Below are 21,350 nucleotides of genomic sequence, written 5' to 3'. Positions count from 1 at the left end.
GGCTCCGCCTTCCCTGCCTTTTAATTGGTGATCACGCCCTTTCGGGCTTTAGGATTGGCTGGTCCTGGACATAGGCGGCTTTGTAGAAAGCTCGCCACCGCCCTGTGGTGGAAGTTGAGCTCTTCCCGCCCGCCTGCTTTGCCATAGGTTTCCGCGCTTCTGTTTCCTCACCTCTCCCGAATGTCAGCTTTTCTGTGCAGAGTGGTTGAAACTTGCAGCTTTCAACTAAATTTTCCCTAAACCTGCTGAGTGTCCGCCTAGGGAGTAAGGGATGGGCTGGAGGGCGTGTAGGCTAATCAGGCTTAGAGGTCTTGTGCCCTGACTTAAGACAAAGTCCTGGGCATTGGCCCTCGTGGGTGACCCTCCGCACGGCCCCAGAGGAGACAGTTCACATGCATCCTACTTCCTGCGACGATGAGCCAGGCAGGAGCTTCTGTTAGTGGGGGACTGCTGGGCTTTTCATGCTATCCGCCAGCCTCTTTGGAAGGGTGAGAAGAGACAACAATGCATTAACGGCAGATCCTCTACTAAAGGTCAGTTAGGGACAGAAGACATTTCCAAAAGTAACACTTGGGAAGAAATGAATGCTCCAAAAGAAAAATTCGAACATGGTTTCTTAATGGAAAGATGGGAAGATAAAAGGTCGGAGTGTTAAAAAGGGGAAAGGCAAGCTGGTGGCTTTTCCATTGCTGGCTTGTGGCTGTGTTTTCAGAGCTGTGTCACAGATGCAGAGTCGCCCCCTTTATTCACACCAGCCATTAGTTTCACCTCAGCAGGGTGCTCAGGTCTAAGGGGATAGTGAAATGTAGGAAATGACCCTGCCCCTATAAAGATTTGCAACCTACTGAGCAGAGAAGAAAAATACACGTGAAACAAGTCAAACCATTCCAGAGTGAAGGCAGTTGAATACTAAATTGTGGCATGCCAACCAAGACTTTTACATGCATTCAGAAAAGATAATCCAATGGAGAAAGAAGTATTTAGGAAAGCTTCACAGGGAAGATGGAATTTTGTGGAGTTCAATCTGAATTTAAATAGGGTTTGGCTGGAGGAGGGAGGAGAGCATCTGAGGCAGGGGGTCAGCTTGGTAAAAGGAATGGGCATGAGGTTTGAGAAAGAGAGCTGGCCTGGTATCAGTTAGACCTTGATGTTCTGTCGAAATAAACAATTGCACAAAACACCAGATAAGTCCACTCTGTGACCATGATAGATCAAGGCTAAAACATGACCACACATGTCTGACCACAGGAAAAAGTAAGAACATTGGCCAAACCACAAAAATAACCAAACATCTCCCTATTAGTTCGGCTAATATGAAAGCAGCTTCTTGGCCAATCACAGCTTTAGCTTTCCTTCATTCCTTCCACCTTGCAGATAAGATTTATTGATACTCAGTCACAGAATTACCCTCATCTCCTTTAATCCAGAGCAGAGCCCCACTCCCCTGAACCTTATCCAAATCATCCAACACAAACCAAATCCTGTAAGTCCTTCCTAATACCTTCTTACAGCAATGTTTCACCATATGCATTCTCTGTTGCAATGAGCAATAAACCACAAGTTCACCTACAGGGATGTTCTTTTGTTTTGTTTTGTTTTAAGTATTTTTAAGTAGACTTCACTCCCAGTACAGGGCCCAATGTGGGACTTGAACTCACGACCCTGAGATTAAGACCTGAGCAGAAGTCAAGAGTCAGGTGCTTAACTGAATGAGTCACCCAGGTATCCCAACAGGGGTGTTCTTGATGGTGTTTGGATTGGAGGCATTGACATTTACAAGTACGGCAGGAGGCAGCTTGAAGAGGAGAAAGTTGGTCATACTGAGGATCTGTTCAAAGAGAGACCAGATGGAGGGGGAAGTCGAATGGCAGGCAGAATTCAAATTTCATTCATTCTACTGACATTTATCAAAAGTTCTGTTCCTGGCACTATTCCAGTGAAAGAGAATGCTGAAATAAAAAGTGCTCTTTGCCCCCACAGAGTGTGCTTTTTGTTTTTATTATTTTTTTAATGTTTATTTTTGAGAGAGAGAGAGAGAGAGAGACCAAGTGAGAGCAGGGGAGGGGCAGAGAGAGAGGGAGACACAGAATTTGAAGCAGGCTCCAGGCTCTGAGCTGTCAGCACAGAGCCCGATGCAGGGCTCAAACCCACAAACTGTGAGATCATGACCTGAGCTGAAGTCAGACACTTAACCAACTGAGCCACCCAGGTGCTCTGGAGTGTGCTTTTTAATCATGGGGGACACAGGTAATCCTACAACTACAATAGGATGTGATAAGCTTAGTGACAGAGGAAGCATTGGGTTCTGGTGGGGCTGAGGGTAGGCACAGAAAAAGGACACTAACTCAGCTTGGAGTAAAGTTTAAAAGAACAGTGTCAAAGAAGTCTTCCCAGAGAAGGGGTCACTTAAGCTGAATCTTGAGAGATGGGAGAGTGGGGAAGGAACATTCCAGGCAGAGAGAGTAGGAAATGGGAAGACAGACGTGGAGGTAATAATTAGCTGTGATGGATTCACGAGCAGAGGAAATGTCCTGCTTAATGCCAGGTTTTCCCAGAATCTGTTTTTAGGTTTGGGGAGCTTTTCCACGGTGAATTAAAAAAACTACGTGTGAGTATGGAAACCTGCCTTGAACATGCCAGTAAAGTATTTCGTTTCAGATTGTGCTTTGGGGTATTTTTACCCTGGGCTTTGCTGTGTTTCACCACAAAATGACTTCCTGGGGACTTAAAGTCATCCATTCCCATCTGATGAACCATCAGGTGCAAAGCGGACAAAAGTATTTAATAAGTATTTGGGGGCGGGGGGGGGGCGCCTGGGTGGCTCAGTCGGTTGAGTGTCGGACTTCGGCTCAGGTCATGATCTCGCGGTCCGTGGGTTTGAGCCCCGCGTCGGTCTCTGTGTTGACAGCTCAGAGCCTGGAGCCTGCTTCGGCTTCTGTATCTCCCCCTCTCTCTGCCCCTCCCCTGCTCATGCTCTGTCTCTCTCTCTCTCTCTCAAAAATAAATATTAAACAAAATTCAATACGTATTTTGTGATGCTGCTAACCTGATAATGAGGTGAATGGTACAGCATTGCTCTGGTTTTATGCCACAGAGAGGCTGTGCTATGAAACTGTTTATAGGTGTTTTGGTCTTATCTGTGACACTACCTTTGACATAAGGCATCACAAGGCAATTCATTCAAAAGCTGCTGGTGAGAGCAAATTAACGTCTCGTGTTCACACTGGAAGCCGGGCAGACCACGAGCATGACCCTAAATAATGCCAGTTTCTTTGATCTGCAAAACAATATGTGGCTTATGTGTTTTCCGGAACAGATAATATAGCCCAGTGGGAAGAGCACTGTTCTTACATCATGTATCTTGGGTTCTTCATTTCACTTCTCTATGCCTAAGTTTCATCATCATGAAATCAGGACAAGGTACTCGGTGGTCTTTCAGATCCCTTCCAGTTTTAAAAGCCGGGATCTTGTGACTTGCTATTACAGCAGCGGAAACCAGCGACTGCTTTCAACTCTGGCCTCCTTGTGGAAAATTTCCATCAAGTAGGAATCACTTCTCTGGTGCAGGCCGGTACATGACTCTGATTCTGATCAGGCTGTCTATGGATCCAAAAACTCTGCTGAGTCTGCAAAGCTATCCGTAATCCACAAGGATGGTATGTGCTGGCTTCCCACACACAGTTACTGCATCCAGTGGTTTGCAAATGACAGCCTCGAGGATTCTGCAGGGCTTGCAGGGGACCGAGGTTTAAATTCCTCCAAAAGGATTGGAGACAGACGGAATACAGCATCCAGGGTCCCTGTTGTTTGGCATCTCCAAGACGTATTTAAATGCCCAAATATGAATAAATTCTGTAGTAGTGCTAAATGAGAGCATGACTCCTACCCTCTGGGAATAGCATCCATTTTCAAAACCATAGGGGCGCCTGGGTGGCTCAGTCGGTTAAGCATCCAACTGTTGATTTGTGCTCAGGTCATGATCTCATGGTTAGTGAGTTTGAGGCCCACATCAGGCTTTGCACTGACAGTGTGGAGCCTGCTTGGGAATCTCTCTCTCTTCCTCTCTCTCTACCTCTCTCTCTCTCTCTCTCTCAAAGTAAATAAATATTTGGGGTAGCTTTGGAAGTGTCAGACAGCTGTGTAAATACCAAAAGAAAGAAAGAAAGAAAGGAAGAAACAAACAAAGAAAGAAAGAGAAAAAGAAAAAAACCCCACCTTCTGTCTCTGCTGTGGGGCATGAGGCACAGTCCACCCCCTAAATCAATACCCTGTCATGAAATACCATAGATACGGGATGCCAGGAAACTTCTCTAGGCAGCCAGATTTGCAGGGCAACTGCCAGAGTACTGAAATAGTATATGGGAAAGTGCTTTGCAAACTGTAAAGTGTTCTACAAATAGAGCTTGTTATATAATCTCCTGGCGATATGTTATTTACTGATAAGGTCTGATAAAGGTAATGCTCTTTGCCATTAAGCGTTCCACCAGTCAGGTAGCCACCAGTGGAAGAGGGGGGACCAGAGAATCAGAAACCAGGGGTTTGAATTCTGGCAGTGCCTTCTGCTCACTCTCTTCCAAGGACTGCAAAAATCCCAAGTGGCAGGAATAAAAATGATTCTCTCTGTGTTACAGCCAAGCCAGTTGCCTATGGGTGGATGAGTCACATGCTAGTGGATCTGGGAGAGCTACATTCACATCCCCTTATATTCCCTTCTCCCACCCCAGCCTCCACGGCCCTGCTTTGGCTCTTGTCCCTACTATGACATTGTAACTCCAGGAACATGTGACAAAAAACTGGCCCAAGGAACCACAGCTGAGTTTCTGTCGGGGAAGGCAGTGGGCGGCATGGGGAGCTGTGGTTCTTATTGGTGAAGCCAATAGCCTGGAGGGGGTATCGTGGTACAGATACACTCACAGCCTCCCCAACACTTGAGACTTCCAGCGGGCATCCTCGCAGACACGTTTACTGTCCTTTGTGCTTGATTCTCCCTGTGTCATCAGGCCCTGGAGTCTGAAAGTTTTGTAATTATAGGCTGCCTAGAAGACCAAGCCACATGTGTGGGGGCAGCATTGAGGCTGCTGCTGTACTCTGCAAAGAGGCACATTAGTGGAACTGGATGAACAATTCCGAAAGATGGCTTGCTTTTTAAGTTCATGTCACATTCTACAGATTTCCAAGGCTAATAGCTGGCCTGGTGTGGCGGGTCGAGTAGTGGTCCCTGAAAAGAGAAATCCACATCCTAAGTGCCAGAACCTGAGAATGTTACCTAGAGAAAGGACCTCGGAGATGTATTTAAGTGTCTTGAGGTGAGGAGATCATCCTGGATTATTATCCCAGTAGGTCTTAAATCCAGGTCCAAATGTCATTATAAGAGAGAGGCAGAGGTAATACAACATTGTGTGTCAACTCTACTTCAATTAACAACAGCAACAGCAGGGGCTGTGTGGCTCAGCTGGTTGAGCGTCTGAGTCATGGTCCCAAGGTTGTGGGATTGAACCCCCTGTTGGGCTCTGTGCTGAGCACGTGGAGCCTGCTTAAGATTGTCTCTCTCCCTCCCTCTCTCTCTCTCTCTCTCTCTCCCTCCTTCCCTCTGGCTCTCTCCCCAGCTCACACGTGCTCTTTCCCTCTCTCTCTCAAACAATGAAAAACAAACAACAACAACAAAAACCCCACAGCAACAACAACAAACCACAGCATAACGTGTTGAGTTGTGGAATCACTATGTTGCACACCTGAGACTAATGTAACATTGTGTGTCAACTATAATTCAATAAAAATAAAACGAGTCAAAGAATAAAAACAGTGAGGGGCACCTGGGTGGCTCGGTTGGTTAGGCATCGGACTCTTGGTTTCGCTCAGGTCGTGATCTCACAGTTGGTGAGTTCGAGCCCCACATCAGGCTCTGCACTCTCCGTGCAGAGCCTGCTTCGGATCCTCCGTCTCCCCCTCTCTCTCTGACCCTCCCTCGTTTGTACTCTGTCTCTCTCAAAAATAAATAATAAAGCAGTTATAAATAAATAAATAGGCAAATAAAAACAGTGAGGCAAAGGGGGAATGAGACAGACAGAGAGACAAACACACAGAGAAGACAATGTGAAGACAGAGGCAGAGATCGGAGTGATACACGGTATGCCAAAGACCACCAGATTGCTGGCAGCCACCAGAAGCTAGGAGAAGGGCAAGATTCTCCACTCCCTCCCCCGCGTTCCCCACCCCCACCTCCAACTCCCTGAGCCTGGGGAGGGAGCATGACCCCGCTGCTACTTTAATTTTGGATTTCTGGCCTTCAGAACTAGAAGAGAAGAAATTTCTGTTGTTTTAAGCCACCTAGTGTGTGCTACTTTCTTAGCTGCAGGAAACTAACATACCCAGTCTCTGCCGTGGGTGTTCAGGCCGCATCACCAAGTGGGAGAGCGACTCACTGGTGGTGGGGTTAGACAGCTCTCACTCTCCCATATCCTTGCTGGGTCTTCGAGAAATCTTAGCACCTCTCTGAGTCTTCTCCTTTGTAAACTGGGAAGAATTAGGCCTCCTGGAGAGGGTTGTTGCGAGGCTCAGAGGCAAAAGCACAGAACACAATGTGTGCCAAGCCACAGACACTCTATGCACATGCGCCACCCCCCCCCCCCCCCCCCCCCCCCCCCCGTGTCCTGCTTCACTGTGGCCCACCTCACCTCAGGCACAGAGCTCCCTGTCTGAGGTTGGCTTGCATGGGTTCTATCCCTTCTCCTGGCTCATGGGTGACGTCCGGAATAATCTGGCTCTGCCTTCCTGACACAGCCACTTGGACATCTCCACGTCTCAACCTACTGTATCCAAAAGTGAAGTCTTGATTTTCTGCTCTTCCCCTGCCTCGGTCACATTTCCCCTCCCTGGCATTTCTGCCTCGGGACTCAAGGTAAACACCTGCAAGTCATTTGCATTTGTTTTATGTTTAAACTTTTCACTTTGACAGAATTTCAGACTTAACAAAGAGTGGCGAAGAAAAGTTTACAAAGAGTTTCCATTCGCTCTTCCCTAATATCCTGAATGTAACATGAGACAACTGCAATACAATGATCAAGATGAGAAAATTACCGGGCGCCTGCCTGGCTCAGTTGGTGGACCCTGTGATCTCAGGGGTCGTGAGTTCAAGCCCCACGCTGGGCACAGAGCCTACTTTAAAGAGAGAGAGAGAGAGAGAGAGAGAGAGAGAGAGGGAAAGTAAGTACTAAAGACACTATTATCTAATCTATAAACTTTATTCCAATTTTCCCAAGTGCCCCGCTAATGTCCTACTCCGGTCCAGAATCCAATCCAAGATCACAGGTTGGGATTCATTTTGAAATGTACTTCTCCCTCACCATCTACATTTAACCCATCATCAAGTTCCATTGATTTTTTCCGCCTGAATACTTCTTCAATCCATACACTGAGCAAGCCCCTGCAACAAGTCCCTATCCCCAGTACCTGGATGACTGAAGCGACCTCCTAATTGGTCTCCCTCCTTTAGTCTCCCTCTAATACAGAGGCCACATAGTTTCTGTGTAAAGGGCTTGATAGTAAATATTTTAGGTTTTTCTGGCCATGCAATCCCCATTGCAATTTACTCCACTCCGCCATTGCAACGTGGAAGTAGCCATAGACAATATGTAAACGAGTGGGTGTGGCTGTGTTCCAATTAAACTTTATGGACACTGAAATTTGAATTCCTTATAACCTCCACATATCACAAAATGTACCTCTGTTGATTCTTTTCAACCATTTAGACATGTAAAAACCATTCTTCGCTCGTGTTCCATCCAGGCTACGGGTTGCTGGTGCCCTGTTCTGTATCTATTCCTCCCACAACATCCAGAAAGACAGTCCGTCACTCTTCTGCTTAAATCCTGCATTCAGAATAAGACAAAGCCGGCAGTGTTTGGGTGCTGCCTGCCTCTCTTACCTCACCCCGGACTTCTCACTCTCTCATTCACCATGCCCTACCCACCTTACCTTCTTTCCCAGAAGGTCAAGTTCCCATTTCAGGGCCTTTGCACACATTAGTCTTTTAGCATAGAGTGCTCTCTCCTCGGTGGTTCCCTCATTACCAGGCTCACTTTCATTTGTCTTTGGGGTCTTTGGAGCCTTTTTTGGGGTAGAGAAGCTGAAACTTCCTGAAAGAGGTCTTCTCTGACCCTCCTCTAACTGAATTTATGTTTCCCCTGTTATTCTCTCATAGCACTGTATCCTAAGTGTTTTTTTTTTCCTTTAATTTTTTAAAATGGTTATTTATTCGAGAGGGAGAGAGAAGGGAGAGAGAGGATCCCAAGCAGGCTCTGACATGTCAGCACAGAGCCTGATGTGGGGCTCGAACCCATGAACTGTGAGATCATGACCTGAGCTGAAATCAAGAGTGGGATGCTTAACCGACTTAGCCACCCAGGCGCCCCAAATGGGTTTTTTTCCCTTGAGGACACGTATCACAATTTGTAACTATGTATATAGGCCGCGTTTATTTGGTTTTAGTGGACAACCACATGAAGTCAAGGAGCGTGTCTGTTTTACTTGCATTGGGGACCAAGCACCCAGCCTGGTGTCTGGCAGACTGGGTGTGAAAGCTAGCTAAATCAATGCATCCTCCACTAGAATTTCTCTCTGAAATAAGGAGGCCCCCAGTGGTCTTCGGAGTAGGGTCCGAATGAACCAGGGCAGCCTTCCTGAGCAGAACCATCCGCCTACTGAGCTGAAACCTGGACTGGGTATAGTGGCAGCTCCTTGGTACCTTCCAAAGAATCTGCCCCAGGCAAATTCCTGACCCTGGAGAAGCTTTCTCTACAGGCTCCGCTGAAGCCTGCTATGCATTCTTACTCTAATACCATCCATCTGCTGTCCTTCCTGCCCAGAACAGCTTCCCCCACTGAGGTTAACCCCTCTGGATAACTCCAACCAGTTTTTCTACCTGGGGTTGCCGGAGATCTTAAAAACATAGCTGTTGAACCAGAATACTTTACTCAGCTGCCCGTCAGGAATGCTGGGGCAATGTCCAGAGGCCACGGAGAGAAACACAGCAGCCTTCTGAAAAGACAAAGCCTGCCGGCAGCCGTCTCTGCCTGCTCTCCTCTGCCTTCGTGAGGCTGCCTGCCAGAGTTCTTTGGATAAATTTCACCGAGTCCCTCACACGCACACTTCCCACTGCCTATAGGATCAAGTCGGAACCCCTTCAAACCACCTTGCAAAACCTTCACTATTCAATCTCATTTCCCAGCTTCATCTTTCATCTGCCTACACCCCGTCCCGAACTCACTATTCTAGATATTCTTGACCAGAACTGTCCAGTACAGTTGCCACTAGCCACACGTGGCTGTTAAATTTTTAGTTAATTAAATCAACTTAAAAATTCAGTTCCTAACTACAAGTGTGAAATAGCGACAAACAGCGAGTGGTTACGTGTTAGTGCAGCTGTCAAGTGATGGGATGTTTCCATCAGCCTGTCCCCAGAGGGAGTCTGTGGGCCAGGGCCTCTTGGCACCGTTTGGCCGATGCACCTTGGTGACCTGCCAGCCGGCACCCTCTTCATGGACATTAGTTTCCAGTTTTCCCTCACTGCAAACGATACTACATGCAAACATCCTTGTACCTTTTTTGCACTTCTACACATGTTTGTCTAGGGTAGATTCCAAAAAATTGTTGGATCACCAAGTCATATGCTAACACCTCTGGGGCTTGGCACACCCTGGTGTTCCCGCCTAGAATGCCTCTGCATGTGACTAATTCCTGCTCATCAAGATCAATCAAGTGTCATCACCGGGCCAAAGGTGGTCTCTTGCTCTGTTTTCCCAAAGTACTTCCTACCCACACTGTATCACTATCATGCACTTAAGGCTCTGCCTTGTTTATCTCGTATTCTCAATATCTAACATATGGCTTAGCATTGAACAAAAATGCAAATGATTTCTTGACTGGATGACTGAATGAATAAATAAACAAATAAAGGTACAGTGGTTAGCACATTCCAGAAACTCAAGGTGAGTGAGCCCGCGAGGGCTGTGAGCTTGGGCTTTGGACCAATCTGCACCCCCACAGAACCCCCCACCCCTGGTGCCCTGAACCAAGCTGCCTTTCTAGGTTTCTGTCTATCCAGCCCTCTGACCTAGAGCATCTCATCTTTTTTTTTTTTTTAAGTTTATTTATTTTTATTTTGAGAGAGACAGAGACCATGCGAATGGGGGAGGGGCTGAGAAGGAAGGCAGACAGACTCCCAAGCAGGCTCCCCCTGTCAGCACAGAGCCTGATGTCGGCTCAGCTCCCAAACCGTGAGATTGTGACCTGAGCCAAAACCAGGAGTTGGACACTTAACCGACTGAGCCACCCAGGTGCCCCTCAGGCATCTCATCTTGAACTCCGTTCAAGGTGGGTATTGCCCTCATAGGGCCATGTGAGTGTGCTGGGGCTTTCTGGCTACAGGGCATAGAAATCTGAGCCCTGCAGGCAGCACTAGCAGGGGCCTGGCTTTCCTAAGGCAGCTCTGTCTCCTTTCACCTTTGAAGCAGCTCAGTGTGCTCTGGGTTTTGGTTTATTTTTTCTCCTTGCAGTACCTTAGGGGCATTTAAAATCAGCTGCAACGTTTCTGCTTTCAGCTTCCAGATTTGAATCTAAGGGAACCCAGATGCTTTCCACTCCATATCTCCTTCTCCTTGTGATCTGACGAACAGCCTTGTTTACTGAGTTTGTCTCTGGCCTGGCTTCCCCAGGTACCAGTCTGGCTTGCAGCCTTTATTTTTAACGGGGTTTGAATAGGCGGTTCCTGTAATTAATTTCATTCTTGTGTTTTCACACTTTCTGTCTAGGTGCCTAAAGGCCTCCAGGCACTAGGTGGGATGTTAACTGATTTAAAATAGTACGGAACGCTATAGCTGTCATTATATATTACCCCAGCTCCTCTCATTTACAGCTTTTACGATCATTAATTAGCTAGGGCACATGGCCCATTTGGGAGGTCAGCCGGGTCACACGTAGTGTTTCAGAGAGGTAGAAACAGAAATATGGAGAAAAGTGGCTTTTTCATGCCCCAACAGAGACTAGGTGTTGAAACTGGTTTCAGAAGCCACATCCTGCTGAGTACACACCCTGTGAGCGACAAGGCCAGGATCCACTACTCAGGTAGGATTTGCCAAACACGGTACGTCCTGGATGCCCATTTTCACCCTCCTGCCAGGACTGGGGAGTAACTCAATCCTCAGCGGCTAATACTACCACCTGAAATTACCCTCATTCATTCTCTTCAGGGCCGTTTTCCATTTCATGACTGGATTTATCTGCGTAAAGAACGCGTCAGTGACTCCTCTCCGATTCAGAAACAACATACTTTTGCTATTTTTAAAGCTGCAGTTTAAAAATCCGCGCACACGCACTCACGCTCCTCGGGGAGTGGGGACCAAGAGTACGTGCTGGAGAGAGAACAGCCTGGCCTTTGGCTTTCCAGAGCACCGCACCGTCCCCCTGGGGGCGCACTCCCTGGAGTCCGAGGCGGCTTCCCGTTCCCCGAGGGATTTTGCACCCCCTGGACCCTCTGAGCGCCCGGTGCCTCGGACCCTGCTAGCCCGCCCGTGCCCCCTCTCTTCTGCTAGGGGGAGGGCTCGGTTGCCGGGTCTCCCGGCCCAGAAGGGATCCGCGGGGGGGGGGGGGGGGGGAAGGGTGGGACCCGGAGGTCAAGCAGGTGGCGATTAGGTCAGCCTCGGAACATTCTTGGACCGCTCCAGTGGATATAAATAACAGACGGGCTGGCTGCGAAAAAATCCCGGGGTGGGGGCTAAGGGGGTGAGGAAGAAGGGACTTATTAAGAGCCGGGTGGTATCGTGGCGATCTGGAAAAATCTACCAAGGCTGGTGACTGACAAAGGGAGTGGAGGGACGAAGGGATTTAAGAATGAATCTTGGTACAAAATCTGGGAATAAGAACACGGAGAGGGAGGAGCTCATGCCTTTTTGCCCCACCCCCATCGCGTGTCCTACCCAGTCCACAGAATGCGCCTCCAGATTGGCAGGCAGGGCTGCACATGGAAAGGGCACGGGTTTGGAGTTCAGGGTCTTGCCCGACTACAGATCTCTTGCAAGCTGAGGAAGGTCTCTGAGCCTCAGTTTCTGCATCTGTACAATGGGAATCCTAATGCTTAAAAGAGGGTGGTTGTGAGCCTCGCTGGAACGAACTTCTAAGAAAGCTATGCTCAGCAAATAAAATGTAAGGCAGTGTAGACCCGAGGCCTCCCTCCAAAGGGTGCCACGGCAGGCCCCATCCCTTCCCGCTTCCACGAGTCTCCCAGGCTCTGCAAAGGCCGGTAAGGGCAAAGCCGAAATCTGACTCCCTATAGAGCGACGCGGCGCCACCCTGGGGAGCGGGCCCTGGCGCTTCTCCTGTTGGAGTCGATACCCACGGCCTGCGCTCGAGGAGCAGCCGGTCGCCGCGATGCCTGCAGCCCCTGCGCCCCAGCCTTTGGCGGGTGGGGTTGGGGCCGCGGCGGCGAGGAGAGGGCGGGGCCGGGGGCCGGGCTTCTCGGGGGAGGGCCGGGCGCGCTCCGGGAGGCGGCGGCCCCGGCCCGAGAGCGGCAGGACTCTGGCCGGAGCGTGGCCGGACCCCCACCCTCCGAGACGCCCAGGGAGGACGCGGTGAGTGCTGCCCCGGCGGGAACCACGGGGAGGCGGCGGCGGGAGAGCCCGCCCTCTCCTCCCGCTCCTAAAGTTTGCAATGGGACCGACTCCCGCTCTGGGAACCCGCGGCTACCCAGCTCCGTGCGGGGACAGGAATAGGTGCCGCCGAGTGGAGCGGGCGTCTCATCTGCTGCGCCGCGCACCCCGCAATTTCCCAGGCTGGCAGTGGAGACGGGGACGTCGGGGGTGGAGGGGCACACCATCTCCTGGGGCTTTTCAAAGGCCGCCAAACGCCCTTTGGGGGCCCCGCTGCCCGGGGACCCTTCGCTCTCTGCAAAGAGCCCTAATTCCTGGGCCGCTGTCCCGGGTCACCTTCCGGAGTCCACGGCGGGGCTGGCCCGGCAGGGTGCGCCCCCTCCCCTCAGCGGTGATCGACTGGCCCCACCCCCGCGAGACCAAGTTCAACAAGTTTGGCCAACAAATCCTAAAGCCTCCATGGTTAGGCCTTGGCCCGGCCGCTCCGCGTGGGCTCCACCGGCTCCGAGTTGTGTAGCTCCGGACCGGCAAGAGGGCCGGTCGAAGGGCGCCGTCCATAAGGGTTGAGGCCAGAGACGGGCAGCCCCTGGGCTCCGAGGTCTGGTGTGGAGGCTCCGGGTTTGGAGTGCGTCATCAGGGAGCAGGCACCTCGGGCTGCAGGTCGGGTTTCCAAAAGTGCCCCTTTGTTATGCCCCTCCCTGGCCCTGCCTCCTCCCCTCTCCCTGCGCCACCCCTTCCCCCACCCTCTGGGGCGGCTCTGGCTGCTGGTCCCAGCCGCTCTAGCCTAGGCACCACTCTCTGGACCAACGGGCCGCCCACTCCTGAGCCTTCACATTTTAGGGCTTAGGGAGGACGGGGAGGGGCTGCTGGGAAAAGAAACCCTTGGGCGCAGCCTGTGACTCAGGAGGATGGGCAGGGCAGGATGGCAGTGCTCCCTCCCAGTGTCATGCCCCCAGCTTCTGGGAAGGGTAGGGGCTGGTCTGCGCCGAGGTGGGGGGTACCTACCTGCCTTAGGTAGGGCGAGTGGGTTCTTCCCTGAGGCTCAGGACTCCCTTACCTTGGCCCAGGCAGTTATGAGGAGGCCCTGCCAAGCCGCAGCAGACTTCTGCAGGCCCAGTAGGTACTGGCTACCCCGGCTGGGAAGCATTCATTATTAGCTTTCTGAGCTCTTGCGGGTGGCAGAGTGTGTTCTGGGGACCAATCTGGGTCTCTGCTGAAGTCAGGAGGCACAAGGTGCTGGCTTTCCTCAACAGGGGCCATGGTTTGCACTGCCCACCCCCACGGCTGGATCTAGCCAGGGCTGCGGGGCCTGGCTGTGCCTGGGACTCTGGGCTTGTGTTTGCTCTGGGAGGCGGGAGGGAGCAGTGCCAGCAAGCACACACAGCTTGCTCTGTTCTGGGGCTAGAGAGAGGGAACGGGTGGGGGGCAGCTCTCCCGGGAGCCAAGCCTGGAGGCTGGAGCAGGCAGGGGGCCCGGGCCCCTGGATACCTCACTGGGACAGCTCCGAAGGCTCTGTGATTTACAGCTGTGGCTCTGTTTCTCTCCATCTGGTTGGCAAGTCCTTTCTGGGTAAGTGGGGCAGATTCAAGAGGAAGCAAGGTGAAGTGCTGAGGACCCTTGCAGACCAGCTGCTCCGTCCCTCTCCTGCTCTGTACCCAGACACCTCCATCCACTGCAGGCCTCAGCTCTCTCTCTGAGCTATTAGGGCTGGATCCCACTTCAGGCAAGCTTTCTCACAGCTGCTCTAGCCATCAGGTTCCCTGGTCTTTAGGTAGATGTCGTTTGTTTCTTCATTCAACTGCTAACTCCAGTGCCTGAACAAACACAAATTGGACCACCTCTGTCAACGACTGGGGACAGATTCTGCCCTGTCAGTCACAACCCAATGGAATATATCATATATAACTGGACTGAGGGCTCACAAGGGGCTGTGTAAATGGGGATGGGGCAGTGGGGTGAGGGAGACTGTGAAGATGCCTCAATTTGAGTTTTGAAGGATGGATAGTTGTTTGTCCGTTTGGAGGGGAGCAGTGTGATAGAGTCCTGCTTTGGGGGCAGAGGGCACATACTGTGTCCTGGGCCTCGTGGTGTCCCTTGGGCCTGCTCTGAGGAGGAAGCAGTTTCCTTCTAGGGGCTTGAGTCAGTGCTAGGGACAGCTGAGACCCTGCCAAGGGTCAGGAGGGGAGTGGCCGCGTGCCATTGTGTCCTCTAACCTCTGGGGTGGTGGCTTTGGGGTTGGAATCCGCCTTGCCCTCCTCTACAATTCTGGAGCACACTCTTACAAGTGCCTGGTCACCTGTCTGACTCCTCCCATTCTGCCCCAGACTCTGGGCTTTTTGAGGGTGGGGCTGAATTACTCATTACTCATGGAGGCTTGTGGGACCTCAGCGGATGCTGTGGAACAGGATGAATGTCCTTTGTGACTGTCAGGCCCTCATATTTCTTGCTCATTGCCTGGTTTGAGTCTTTTTTTTTTTTTAATTAATTAATTTATTTTGAGAGAGAGCTAGAGAGCTCGTGGGAAGGGCAGAGAGAGGGAGAGAGATAGAATCCCAAGCAGGTTCCGCAGCATCAGCACAGAGCCCAACGTGGGGCTCAAACCTTGAGATCGTGACCTGAACAGAAATCAAGAGTTGGACGCTTAACGGATTGAGCCACCCAGGTGCCCCTCCTGGTTTGAGTCTTTTTTTTAAATTTTATTTTATTTTAATGTTTATTTATTTTTGAGAGAGAGACAAAGAGCGAACAGGGGAGGGACAGAGAGAGAGGGAGACACAGAATCCAAAGCAGGCTCCAGGCTCTTAGCTGTCAGCATAGAGCCCGACGCAAGGCTCGAACCCATGAACCAAGAGATCATGACCTGAGCTGAAGTCGGATGCTCAACCGACTGAGCCACCCAGGTGCCCCTTCCTGGTTTGAGTCTTAAACCAGCCCTGGCACAGAAGACCAGGAGGCAAAATTTCCATCTTAGGAGGGAGCCAAGGCTTCCTTAGGAGGACAGTAAAATGCACTTGTTCAAGCTTCTTGGCCAAGATAGGATTCGGGCCTCTTGGCCCCCAGTCTGCTCTTGCTGGCAAAGGGAGCTACTGGAGTGTGGCCGGGAACCCTCTGACTTGGCCTTGTCTGGTAAAGGGTCGCCTTGTCGTTCAAGCAAAGGCGATGGCGCCTGGCTTGGGCAGGTATCCTCTTTTCTCATCTGTAGTTGGGTGGGGGGCGGGGGCAGCAGGGCCCTCTGCCCACCACCCACCCCGCCTGCCGCCTAATCCTCTGCTGGATCGTGTGACCCGCCTGGCATTCTCCTGGCTGGAATCTGGCGCTTCTGACAGCAGTTGCTATATCGGGGGAGCTGGGCACCGCCCTGGACTCTCTAAGTCCCTGCCCTCACCCCCTGCTTTGCTTTTTTGCTTTTGTCAGCTTCAAGGCAGAATCACGGTTGAAGCTTTAAGAGTTGGACGCCCAGGTCCCTGAAGTGATCTGTAGGCCCCCGGTAGGTGGAATGAGGCTGGGTGGGGGAGGGGGTGGGCAGACTCATGGCATGAGGAAGAGATTTGAAGTGGCCACCCTTTCTCCTATCCCAGCCCCTCCTGGGGCCTTCCAGACGTCTACCTGCTAAGTCCTAGCTCTGACAGTTCCTTAGATGGTGGGGATAGTAGTGGGGACAAAGCCCAGGGATAGGAGAGGATCTTCTTCTCTCCCCAAAAGTGTATATCCGGCTTCCCTGCTTACCCCTCTGCTCTCCACAGCCCCAGTCCGCCACCATTCCGTGCTGCAGGGACACCATGGCCCCAGAGGAAGACGCTGGAGGGGAGGCCCTAGAGGGCAGTTTCTGGGAGGTGAGCAGCTGGGTCCTAGGTTTGGGGGTACCCACTCCACTCTGGGCCCAGCCACCTGTCCAGGGAGGAGGCTAGCTGTCAGCCCCAGCCCTGGAGGGGGCTTCTCCCTGGCGACACTGCCTTTCTCCCGTCTGCCCCAGGCTGGCAACTACAGGAGGACCGTGCAGCGGGTGGAGGATGGGCATCGGCTATGTGGGGATCTGATCAGCTGTTTCCAGGAGCGCGCCCGCATCGAGAAGGCCTATGCCCAGCAGCTGGCTGATTGGGCCCGCAAGTGGAGGGGCACCGTGGAAAAGGGTGAGGCCGCGCTTGGGCCTAGCCAGGAGCAGAGGGCCACTGAGGGTAGGGAGATCAGACAAGGCGGATTCGTTTTTGCACCTCTTATGGAAAGCTTGAGGCTTTCATGTCTGCCTTCCCTTTGAAGAGCGAAGAGCCTCCTGGTTATTCTTACAGTTGTGCTGTTAAGAGTTTGCAAAGTATGGTCATCAGTTATTTTGATATTTGTAACAGCCCTGTGATGGAGACAGTCCTGTTCTATCCATTTTCTAGAGGAGAATCCGGAAGTTCAGAGACACTAAGTGACTTGCCTGAGGTCACACAGCTAGGAAGGGCTAAAGCTTGAACCTAGGCCTTCTGACTCAAGAGCTTGGATCTTTCCATCCTAACCAGCTGCATTCCTTGAGGGCGGAGGCTAGTTCTTCCCTTTGGGACAATAAAGTATAGTGGTTCATATAGGGTTTGAATCTCAGTTCGACTTGTAGCTGTAATGCTTTGGGCAGTTAACTTCACTTTTCTGGGCTGCTGTTTGTTGTCTGTTAAATGTTGATCACGACATTCTCTGCATGGTGGTGGATAAAGATTCAGTGAGATCTCGTATATCGAGGCACAGAGTAGATACCGATAAAGCAGCAGCTGACATCTTTGTTGTTCATCTCTGCATTCCCTCTGTGCCTGGTGCCCGGCGCAGCACCCAGTGAGAGGGGGTGTGCCGGTTTCTGGTGGTGTCCCTGGCCTGGCCCAAGCCCCTTCCTCCCTGCAGGCCCCCAGTACGGCACGCTGGAGAAGGCCTGGCACGCCTTCTTCACGGCAGCTGAGAGGCTGAGTGCGCTGCACCTGGAGGTGCGGGAGAAGCTTCAGGGGCAGGACAGCGAGCGGGTGCGCTCCTGGCAGCGGGGGGCCTTCCACCGGCCAGTGCTGGGTGGCTTCCGCGAGAGCCGGGCCGCCGAGGATGGCTTCCGCAAGGCCCAGAAGCCCTGGCTAAAGAGGCTGAAGGAGGTGAGCCTGGGAGGGGCGGGTCCCTTCCTGAATCCGCCCTGGGCCACCGGGGCCGGGGCTTGGCGCGCAGGGTCCAGACTTGTCCCCGTGCGTGCCAGGTTGAGGCGTCCAAGAAGAGCTACCATGCGGCCCGGAAGGAGGAGAAGACAGCCCAGACTCGGGAGAGCCACGCCAAGGCAGACAGCGCCGTCTCCCAGGAGCAGCTGCGCAAGCTGCAGGAGCGGGTGGAACGCTGCACCAAGGAGGCTGAGAAGGTACCGGGCGGCCGACATGCCTTTCCCAGCCCTCTTCCTCACCTGCCACCCCTTCTCCAGGTCATCATTTAAAAGAGGACCCAGAGAAAAGATGATGCTTTACCCAGGGAAAGAAGCGGTGCAGTTTTGGGTGTTGGGAGGAGCTTAGCAGTTGAGACCTTCCGGCTCCTTCCACCGCATCCTGCCTGGGACAGGCTCTCATGTGGCCTGCTCTTCCAGAGCACCCGTTCCTCCAGCTCTGCGTATCTGCTGCTCCGTTTCTACCTCCTCCATGAAGCCCTTCCCCGTTCCGCCCACCGCTCCCTATAGGTTGACCCTCACCTCACTCTCCATCCTCGCTCACCAGACTCTCAAAGCTGCTCTGCCCAAGTGTGACCTCCCTTGTTAGGCTGCCGGGGTCTTGGAAGGCAGGAGCTGGGTCTGTAGAATGATTGCTGCCGGTGCCTAGCCCGGGGTCTCTCGCCCATGGCGGCGCTCAGTAAACACGAGCGGAGTCCTGAGTGGAAGAAGGTCTTGTCCTCACCGGGCCCCTCCTGTCCCACCCAGATGAAAACCCAGTATGAGCAGACGCTGGCGGAGCTGCATCGCTACACCCCGCGCTACATGGAAGACATGGAGCAGGCCTTCGAGACCTGCCAGGCCGCGGAGCGCCAGCGGCTTCTGTTCTTCAAGGATATGCTGCTTACCTTACACCAGCACCTCGACCTCTCCAGCAGTGAGAGGTATGGCCTGCGAGGTGGGCCTGGAGGTCTGGGCAACGCTGGGTCTCCTCCATCTCCCCCAGGCTCTGGCCAGGTGCAATGAGTTTGGGGGGGCGGTGCTGGGGCTCGGGGCTCCCCGGTGTGAGGCTGTGCTTCGGGTCACAGGTTCCAGGAACTCCACCGAGACCTGCATCAGGGCATCGAGGCAGCCAGTGACGAAGAGGATCTGCGCTGGTGGCGCAGTACCCACGGGCCAGGCATGGCCATGAACTGGCCACAGTTTGAGGTATGGGAGGTGTGGGGGGCTCAGCCCGGACCTGAGGAGGGAGGCTGGGGCTTGGGATGAAGTAGGTGAAGGTCTGAATGGCTCCGGCTGCCTCCACAGCCCCACGGCCCAGTCTGAGCCTACGCACTGTCCCAACAGGAGTGGTCCTTGGATACACAGAGGACGATTAGCAGGAAGGAGAAGGGTGGCCGGAGCCCTGATGAGGTTACTCTGACCAGCATCGTGCCCACGAGAGATGGCGCTGCACCCCCACCCCAGTCCCTGGGGTCCGCAGGGTAAGAGCCAGAAACCTGGCTGTGGGAAGGAAAGATCTCTGCCCCCTGCCCTGCCTTCTTTCTCTCTGTCTCCTTCCCTTCATTCCTCTCACACCCAAAGTGGGGTTGAAAATTGGTGCCAGGAACCTCAGGACCTACTCAGTAGTTACAAGGATGCCGGTGTTCATGGTGGTTTAGATTTGCCAGGCGTTTCCCATGGTCCCTCTTGTCTACTGCTCACATCAGCCCTGTGTGGCAGGAAATGCACCAAGCTCACAGGCATGTGTGGCAGAGCTCAGACTGGGATTTTTCAGTTTCTCCCCACCTGCCTCTCCCAGGATTCTTCCAGAGGGTGAGCCCTTGGCCCTGAGTCCTAGGCTCTCTTGCTCAAGGTGGTCCTCGGGCCCTGAGCCTGTCCACTTCTGTCTCCTGTCTCTAGCGGTGGGCAGGATGAGGAGTGGTCAGATGAGGAGAACACTCGGAAGGCTGCCACAGGGGTGCGGGTGCGGGCACTCTATGACTACGCTGGCCAGGAAGCTGATGAGCTGAGCTTCCGAGCAGGTACCCAAGGACCCCTTTCCTGTTTCTTTCCGGGCTTCAGCTTCCCCCTTCCTTCCTTTATAACTTGAGCAGGGGTGTGGGAAAGAAAAGCCTAATGTTTACCTCCCAAGGACCAGTTCTCTGATTCTCTCTCTCTTTTTTAATGTTTATTATTGATTAATTTTGGGGGGAAGGGGAGGGGCAGAGAGAGAGAGAGAGAGAGAGAGCGCGGGAGAGAGAATCCCAAGCAGGCTCCACGCTGCTAGTGCAGAGCCCGACATGAGGCTCAAACTCCCGAACCATGAGATCATGACCTGAGCTGAAACCAAGAGTTGGACAGTTAACCAACTGAGCCACCAAGGCACCCCAGTTCTCTGATTCTTAAGGCTACTCTGGGTCCAGCCCCCAGGAGTCAGAGTGTCTGCTCTGAGCCCTCACCTGCCTCTCAAAGTCACCAGCTTGGGCCTGCTTGATGCATTCAGGGTCTGAGGTGGAGTGGCTTGCTGACTTTGACCTCCCTTTGCCTGAGACAGGTCTCCTCTTCTAGCTGGGTTCTCCTACTGTCCCCTCTCCCTCAGTCCTTGACCCAGTTGCAGAAGCGAGCTGGGCCAGGGCAATTGGCCGTGACTAATCCCCCTTCCCCCAGGGGAGGAGCTGCTGAAGATGAGCGAGGAGGATGAGCAGGGCTGGTGCCAGGGCCAGTTGCAGAGTGGCCGCATCGGTCTGTACCCTGCCAATTACGTGGAGTGTGTGGGGGCCTGATCTGCCTTGACAGACCTTCTGCAGCGTTTCTCCACCCTGCGTCAGAGCCCAGCTTCTCTTGGACAGCCGACCGAGGACCCTGGACCATGGTGCCCCCTGCTGCCCTTCTGTCCCTTGAGGAGGAAGGAATCCTGGGTCCCAGGGAGGGGGGCGGCCTGCATCTAGGAAGGGACTGGTAGGGAAGGGCCAACTGAGTCTAGCCTGAGGGGAAGATAGGGAGGTCAGGAGGTGACAGAAGGGCTCAGGGGTGCCTGGACCTCTCCAGGAATGCATGGGTCTCCCCAGGAGCCGTGGACCCAGTTCCTGGTCTCAGTGTTTTGGGATTCCTGGGGTGGTCTTGGGGTGGTGAGTGTAGTTCTGGGCTAGGAGCACTCTCCTGTGACTTGTTTTAGTGTGTATTAAAGTTGGAGAAAAAAAAAAGCACTGTCAGGTGTATGTGCGTCTTTTCTGATACTCCACCCTTGCCAGACTGCAGAGGGCATCTGGAGAGAGACACTGAGTGGGGAGGTCTGTGGGTCTAGAGTATGTCATGGAAAAAGGTTTGCCAGTTTGGTATCTGCTCTGGAACTTCGGGACCCTAATCTGGGGTGGGAGGTACTCGAGATTGGGTTTGGTGTGAGCCCGCCAAGGCTGGAGGCTGACTACTGAGTTCTGGGGCTGGACGGGGGCCCAGCCAGTTTGTCTTCCCGTTCAGGCCGGTGGGACCATAAGTGCTTGGTAGGGCTGTTAATCATCACTCATCCATCGGGAATTGGCCCCATCTGAGACCCCTGGCCACCGGCCCCCAGCCTCGCAGCCCTCCCC

General features: G+C 52.9%; 1 protein-coding gene across 4 annotated transcripts; it reads left to right on the top strand.

Moving 5' to 3' along the window:
* The first annotated feature begins 12,271 nt into the window (after positions 1-12,271).
* PACSIN3 (protein kinase C and casein kinase substrate in neurons 3) lies at positions 12,272-20,961 on the top strand. 4 transcript variants are annotated; one of them, XM_042959156.1, is made up of 11 exons: positions 12,272-12,295; positions 16,056-16,128; positions 16,385-16,474; positions 16,615-16,771; positions 17,514-17,749; positions 17,848-18,003; positions 18,550-18,725; positions 18,870-18,990; positions 19,129-19,265; positions 19,684-19,805; positions 20,431-20,961. In XM_042959156.1, the coding sequence occupies exons 3-11, from the start codon at positions 16,421-16,423 to the stop codon at positions 20,544-20,546; spliced, it is 1,275 nt and encodes a 424-aa protein (XP_042815090.1). In that variant the 5' UTR covers positions 12,272-12,295; positions 16,056-16,128; positions 16,385-16,420; the 3' UTR covers positions 20,547-20,961. The 4 variants fall into 4 exon arrangements, with proteins under 4 accessions (XP_042815090.1, XP_042815089.1, XP_042815092.1 ...); XM_042959155.1 differs by lacking the exon at positions 12,272-12,295 and adding an exon at positions 12,527-12,623; XM_042959158.1 differs by lacking the exon at positions 12,272-12,295 and adding an exon at positions 13,742-13,757.
* Positions 20,962-21,350: the final 389 nt, after the last annotated feature.

Source organism: Panthera tigris, chromosome D1 (genome assembly GCF_018350195.1).
Source record: "Panthera tigris isolate Pti1 chromosome D1, P.tigris_Pti1_mat1.1, whole genome shotgun sequence".
Lineage (NCBI taxonomy): Eukaryota > Metazoa > Chordata > Mammalia > Carnivora > Felidae > Panthera > Panthera tigris.
Note: the sequence above shows the minus strand (reverse complement) of the source record. Positions and strands in the feature narration are given on the sequence as shown.